This window comes from Carlito syrichta, unplaced genomic scaffold (assembly GCF_000164805.1).
Source record: "Carlito syrichta isolate Samal-C Ts95f unplaced genomic scaffold, Tarsius_syrichta-2.0.1 Scaffold304318, whole genome shotgun sequence".
NCBI classification, from domain to species: Eukaryota; Metazoa; Chordata; class Mammalia; order Primates; family Tarsiidae; genus Carlito; species Carlito syrichta.
In genome coordinates, this window is record NW_007248414.1 from 1,230,962 (window position 1) to 1,238,080 (window position 7,119).

Here is a 7,119-nt window from a genome sequence, read left to right on the forward strand (position 1 = left end):
AAAAAAAAAAAAAAAAACAGAGTGAAAAAGTTTTAAAGGCCGGAGAGGGCAGCTCACCCTGAAACTGCTCAGGAGCATGATGGGCCCGGGTTACTCACAGCTCAGGACGATCTGGGCGGCTCGGTAGAGCTCCAGGCGACACAGGAGGTCCACAAGCTGCTGGACAGTGGCCTGCCGCATGCCCCACCACCACAGCAGCTCCCGTGTGATGCTCACACCCTGCACGCGCTCCATGGACTTGATCTTCCGCAGCTGGGTCAGGTCTGTGATCACATAGGAGGCTGGAAGGCGAGGGAGAGGACTCTGCTTAGGGTTGGAGAAGTTAATCGCTAGCCGGGTAGCCCCAGCCAGGAGGTGTCCAAGACATCTTCCCCACTCACCCCTCCTGGACCAGAAATGCCATTAGCTGGGGTCCACAAGTGGCCCAGGTGACAACCTGCACACAAGACTTAGGAGAAAGACCATAAGCCAGGAAGGTCAGAGCCTTGAGCTTGGGCTGCTTTTTGCTGTGGGCGGTCACTTCCCCAGTGGGTGCCCTCTCCCCTTCTAGAATGGGAGCCCCTGGAAGGTAGAAAGTTTTACCTAGCTGGGCTCAGTGGCTCAGCCTGTAATCCCATGCCTTTGGGAGGCTATGGTGAGTGGATTGCCTGAGCCCATGGATTCGAGACCCGCCTGGGCAACTTGGCGAGACCTCATCTCTACAATAAACCATAAATCAAAAAATTAGCCAGGTATGTAGCACGCGCCTGTAGTTCCAGCTACTTGGAAGGCTGAGGCGGAAGGATCGCCGGAGCCAGCAAGTCAAGGCTGAGGTGGCCGGGAGCGGCCACTGCACTCCAGTCTGGGCGACAGAGTGAGAGTCCAACTCAAAAAAAAAAAAAAGAAAGTTTTACCTGTTTGGTTCCCTGTTACTTCCCCAAAACAGAGACCAAAGCCCAGCCAAGAACAGAGGCAGGCCAGGCCGAGGGTGAGGCAAGTGGGGCACTTCAAGAGCCTGGTGCAAGAGGACGCTCACACTCAGAGCTGACCTTGCACTCACAAGACCCTGAGAACAAGTGCCTCCTCAAGTTTGCCCCTGGCATCTCGCCTCCTCAGCTAAGTCCCAGTCCTGGTGGGGAGCTCAGTAAGAATACATGAATGAATGCATAAATGAACGAACTCACGACCCACTGTCCTCACAGAACTGTTACATGGATCAAGGGAGCCCATGGATACAAAGGCACTTTGTCAGCTCTGAAGTACTGGCCAAAATTGCAGGGAGCCACCGTTGGCAATAATAAGAAGAATGCACTCTTCCTTTTTTTTTTTTTAACCACAGAATTAATGGCTGTTCACCAAAAAAACCATGGGAAATGCAAGGGAAAAAGTTATGCAACATATCACCATCCTCCTGGGGCTACTAAGGCTCTTCCACTTTCCAAAAATCAACATAGTTGTTGCCAGATTGTAGGTAAGATTTTCCATCCTGCCCTGATTTACTAGCATTATCCCATCAGCATTTTCTGAGCTGTTGCACCCTTCAAAATGGTAATTTTGATGGCCAGTATCCCACTGAGTTTACTGAAGTGAGGGAGGCATTATTTAAAACTAGGAATAGGGCAACCTCCTGGGTCCCCTATTCCTAGCTTTAAGTAATGCCTCTGGGAACTTTTCTGTCATTCCAATAAATTCTGCTTTCAAAAAATAAAATAAAATAAAACCAGGAATAAAGGAATCAAGCTTAGTTCTGAGATTTCAGAAATCATGGGGCAGGAATCAATGTTCTTCATTCACTCTTCAACAACACATCATTGAGCATCTACTGTGCACCAGGCCCATGACAGCTCTATAGATCGTGTGGCGAGTGAACCAAAGCCCCACGGTGCTTTCCTATTCAGAAAATACAAAAGCAGTGGGCTGAGTGGGAGGAGGTGATGTGAGAGAGGAAGCCCAGGACCACATAATGAAGAGCCTCGAGCAACTGCCATGCTTTGGAGTTTGGACTTGACCCTAAGAACCACAGGGAAGCCGGGCTTGGTGGCTCAGCCTGTAATCCGGCACTTTGGGAGGCTGAGGTGAGTGGATTGCCTGAGCCCGTGGGTTCAAGACCCACCTGGGCAACTTGACGAGACCTCATCTCTACAATAAATCAAAAAATTAGCCGGGGATGGTAGCGCGCGCCTATAGTTCCAGCTACTTGGAAGGCTGAGGCAGAAGGATCGCCAGAGCTCAGCGGCTCGAGGCTGCAGTGGCCAGCAGCGTGCCGCTGCACTCCAGTCTGGACAACAGAGTGAGACTCCAACTCAAAAAAAGAAAAAAGAACCACAGGGAACCACAGAAGATCTCAGAGTGACATGGCCGCATTGCACAACCCCCTCCCCTCTGGACAGATGGGCTGTGATGGCCTCCTGCAGTGAGTCTCCAGGAGAAGTGCTCCTTTAGGATGGAAAGTTCCTAAGTTGCAACTTGAGTCACTGGAAACCCCAGGCCAGATTCCTGGTCCACCCGGAAGTGATGTCAGCAGGTCAGGGTGGCTTCCAGCAGCACAGAGAAAAGAGCAGAGGGAAGAGGAAGGAAAGCCTCTCTCACGAAACCACTGTCCATCCACACACACTTCCCACCCTTGGGAGGTTGTGTGACGTAATGGAAAACACAGGAGCCCAGGGCGGCCACTGGTGGCTAGTTGCAGCGGGGACTCAGCCATGGTCCTGACCCTCCATGGGCTGAACCTTCCTCATTCATAATGCAGGAAAAATAAGAACTGACTCTAAGGTGCCTTCCAGTTGGGTCATTTTCGTTTCATGAAAGTGACGTATCTTAAGATATTGACCCGCCAGGCACAGTGCCTCACGCCTATCATCTCAGCACTTTGGGAGGCCGAGACAAGAGGATTCCCTGAGCCTAGGGGTTTGAGATCAGTCTGGGCAACTTGGTGAGACCTCGCCTCTACAATAAATTTAAAAATTAGCTAGGCATGGTCGTGCATGCCTGTGGTTCCAGCTAGTTGGAAGGCTGAGGTGGAAGGATCGTTTAGCCCAGCCAGTCAAGGTTACTGTTGCCGTGAGCATGCCACTGCACTCCAGCCTGGGCGACAGTGAGACTCTGACTCAAAAAAAAAAAAAGAAAAGAAAAGAAAGCAGAAGAAAATCAAAGTTCTCATGATCATCCCACTTGGAAGACTCCAAGAAAACCACTGGCTATATTTTGGTAACATCTTCCAGACTTTTTTTTTTTAAGTCAGGGTCTCACTCTGTCATCCAGGCTGGAGTGCAGAGGCACAACTGTGGCTCATGGCAGCTTCAACTTCCTGGGTTCAAGCAGTCCTTCCACCCCAGCCTCCTGAGAAGCTGGGACTACAGGAAAATATCACCATAGCCAGCTAAGTATTATTATTATTATTATTATTGTGATACTTTGTAGAGATGAAGTCTCACTATGTTGCCTAGGCTGGACTCAAACTCTGGGCTCAAGTGATCCTCCCACCTTGGCCTCCCAAAGTGTTGGGATTATAGGTGTGAGCCACCATGCCCTGCTCTTTTTTCTATAGATATAAAAGCATGTGCATATCTCAAGAGGACAGTACAATGGTGGTTTGGAGTCAGACCTTGGGATTTGGGGCCTGGGTTCAAATCCAGTCACTGCTGCTTATTTGTGCATTTGGGGAAGGCCTTTCACCTCTGCCTGAGCCTTGGCTTTGTCATCTGTCAAATAAGGATAACAGCACCACCTGTCTCAGAGGTTGTTGCAAAGACTGAATGAGTTATACATATAGAAGCACTTGGAACAGTGCTTGATACACAATCAATGTGGTATAAAAGTTAGCTGGGAGGGTTAAACTATCCATCGCTGCTGGTTAACAGTATATAGAGGCCATCGCTCCAAGTTCCTGAGTCCTGCAGTTCACCTGATGTACAAAACCTTGCCCAACTTCAAACAGGGATGGCACAGCCTCTGAAATGACCCGTTTGCCTGGGGTCAAATGCCCTTCCTCCAGACTAACCAGGCACCTCCCTGGGTAGAGGAGGGCGGAAGCCCTGACACGACCCTTCACTAAGCCTCTCAGCAACTGCGTGAGGGTCTTACTACAGATGAGGAAACTAAAGGCTCAGAGACGGGCAGTCACTGACCTGAAGTCACACAGCTGGCCAGGGGCAAAGCAGGGCTGTGCACAGAGGCTGGCACAAGCATGAGTGGACAAGAGGGAGAGCGGCCCAACCTAACAGCCCCTGTCCCCAGGGCCCCCTGCACGTGCCTGAGGAGGTGAGGCTGCAGGAAGCCCATTTTGCATGGGTTCAGACTCCAGTGGACGCTGCAGCAGTCACGGAGAAATGAACAAGAAGCAGCCAAATTATCTGCCAATGCGTCGAGTCCAAAAGCTCGTGCCTGGGGAGGCGTGATGTGCTGAGCTTCTTCGGAGTCCTTCCCACACGCACCTCCCAGTGCCACCCTCAGCTCTGAGGGCCGTCTTCTCCCCAAACGGCCCACAGAAGCCAAGACTGTTTAGAACTGAAAGGAACATCACAGTCACTCATTCAGCTGCAGAGGACACCGGAGAGCACCGGGCCTGGGTGAGGAGCAGCAGGCTGGGTGGTGCAACCAGCTCCCGGCCCCATGGCCTCCAATCAACATAGGAAGCAGCTGACCCTGGGCTTTGACCCTGGACTCCACAGGGTGAGACAACACGGCCCGCATCCTCACCACGGCCGTCCCCTTTGGCTCATCATGTGCTCTGGTGGCTGCCGAGTGCCTGTCCACTCAGCAGGTGCCGCCCCAGGCCCTGGGAATGCAGGTGTGAACTAGACAGGCAAGGTCCCTGTCCTCATGGCGTTTACACTAGGGACAGACAACTAAGAGAGACAAATAAGGGACAAAGTCACATCTAAGCCCGTGAACTGGAATGAAGGAAATGAAACATGGTGATGGGTCAGAGAAAAACAGGGGGCAAGAAAGGCCTTCTGGGCTGGGTGTGGTGGCTCAGCCTGTAATCCTCACTTTGGGAGGCCAAGGAGAGAGGATTACCTGAGCTCAGGGGTCCGAGACCAGCCTGGGCAACTTGGTGAGACCTCATCTCTACAATAAATCAAAAAAATAAGCCTAGCTCACACCTATAGTTCCAGATACTTGGAAGGCTGAAACAGAAGGACTGCCTGAGCCCAGGAGGTCAAGGCTGCAGCGGCCGGAGCATGCCACTGCCCTCCAGCCGACAGAGTGAGACTCTAACTCAAAAAAAAAAAAGGTCTCTGTCTCTGGTTGAAGCAACACAGAAGTGGACTCCTGAAGCCCTAGGGTAGACAGAATAATAACTACCCCCCTGCAAGACATCCACATCCTCAGTCACAAGACCTGGGAATTGGGTACCTTATGTGGTAAAAGGGACTTTGCAGATGGCATTAATTTTTTTTTGGTCAGGGTCTTACTCCGCCATCCAGGTTGGAGTACTGGGGCATAATCACAGCTCACCATAGCCTTGACCTCCTGAGCTCAGGCAATCCTTCCCCTTCAGCCTCCCAAATAGCTGGGGCTACTACAGGCATACGCCTCCAAGCACAGCTAATTTCTTTAACTTTCTTTTGTAGCTATAATGTCTTACGATGTTGCCCAGGCTGGTCTTGAACTCCTGGGCTCAGCAATCCTCCCACCCCAGCCTCTCAAAGTGCTGGGATTATAGATGTTAGCCACTGCACCCAGCCAAATTAAGGAATTTGAGATGAGGTTATCCTGGATTATCTGAGTCAGGCCAAGAAAATTACCAGGGAGACAGGAGTATCAGATTCTGAGAGCATGGGATGAGAAGCATAGGCCAGAGGTTTGTTGTTTTTTTTTTTTAAATCAGAGTCTCACTTTGTCACCCAGGCTAGACAGTACAGGGAGACCATTGCTCCAAGTTCCGGAATCCTGCAGTTCACCTGAAACAGTACAAAACCTTGCCCATCTTCAAACAGGGATGGCACAGCCCCTGAAATGACCCATACTGGGGTCAAATGCCCCTTCTCCAGACTAACCAGACTCCTCCCTGGATGGAGAAAGGCGTAAGTCCTAACACAACCCATGAGAGTGCAGTGGCATGCGCATGACCACTGCAACCTCAATCTGCTGGGCTCAGGTGATCCTTCCACTTCAGCCTTCCAAGTACCTGGAACTACAGGCATGTGCCACCATGCCCAGCTAATTTTTCTTGATTTATTGTAGAGATGAGATCTCGCCAAGTTGCCCAGGCTGCTCTCAAACCCCCGAGCTCAGGTAATACTCTCACCTCTGCCTCCCAAAGTGCTGAGATTATAGGCGTGTGCCTCCATGCCTGGCTAATTTTTCCTGATTTATTGTACAGATGAGATCTCATCAAGTTGCCCAGGCTGGTCTCGAACCCTTGAGCTCAAGCAATCCTCTCACCTTGGTCTCCCAAAGTGCTGGTAGTACATGCATGAACCACCACACTCAGCCAGAAAGAGATTTTAAAATGCTATGCTAGTGGCTTTGAAGATAGAGGAAGGGGCCACAAGCCAAGGGATGCACCAGAAGCGGGCAAGACAAGGAAACAGATTCTCCCACAGGGCCTGTTTGATTTTAGGGCTTCTGAACTCCAGAATGGTAAGACGCCATTACATTTGTAGTAATCTGGCCACTTGTTTTCCAGCAAGAGGAAACTAGGACAGACTAGAAAGTCAGCCATGGGAGCACAGGGGGAAGGAAGAATGCTCCATAAAGAACGAACAGCAAGTGCAAAAGCCCTGAGTCTGGCCCAAAGAGGCCGGTGTGAATGCAGCAGGGCTAGTAAGAGGGGTGTGGAAGGAGGGAAGTTCAGAGGTCAGGTCGGGGGTGGATCTGTGTCAGAGCTGGCAGGCCTAGTGAAGAGTTTGGATTATAACTTCAATTACAGTGGGGAATGGGCACGGTGGCTCACACCTGTAATCCCAGCACTTTGGGAGGCTGAGGCAGAAGGATCACTGAAGCCCAGGAGTTCGAGACCAGCCTGGGCAACACAGTGAGACCTTGTCTTTACAAAAAATACAAACATTAGCTGAGTATGGTGGCGCATGCCTGTAGTCCCAGATACTCGGGAGGCTGAGGAAGAAGTATCGCCAGAGCCCAGGAGGTGGAGGCTACAGTGAGCTGGGATCACACCACTGCATTCTAGCCTGG

At 51.1% G+C, this 7,119-nt stretch overlaps 1 protein-coding gene across 1 annotated transcript in view; it reads right to left on the reverse strand.

Moving 5' to 3' along the window:
* IRAK2 (interleukin 1 receptor associated kinase 2) overlaps positions 1-7,119 on the reverse strand; it is a 78,731-nt gene that overhangs the window by 69,306 nt on the left and 2,306 nt on the right. The window contains exon 2 of the mRNA XM_008059649.1: positions 99-281. Within this exon, the coding sequence (XP_008057840.1) occupies positions 99-281 (183 nt within the window). The remainder of the gene's footprint in view (positions 1-98; positions 282-7,119) is intronic.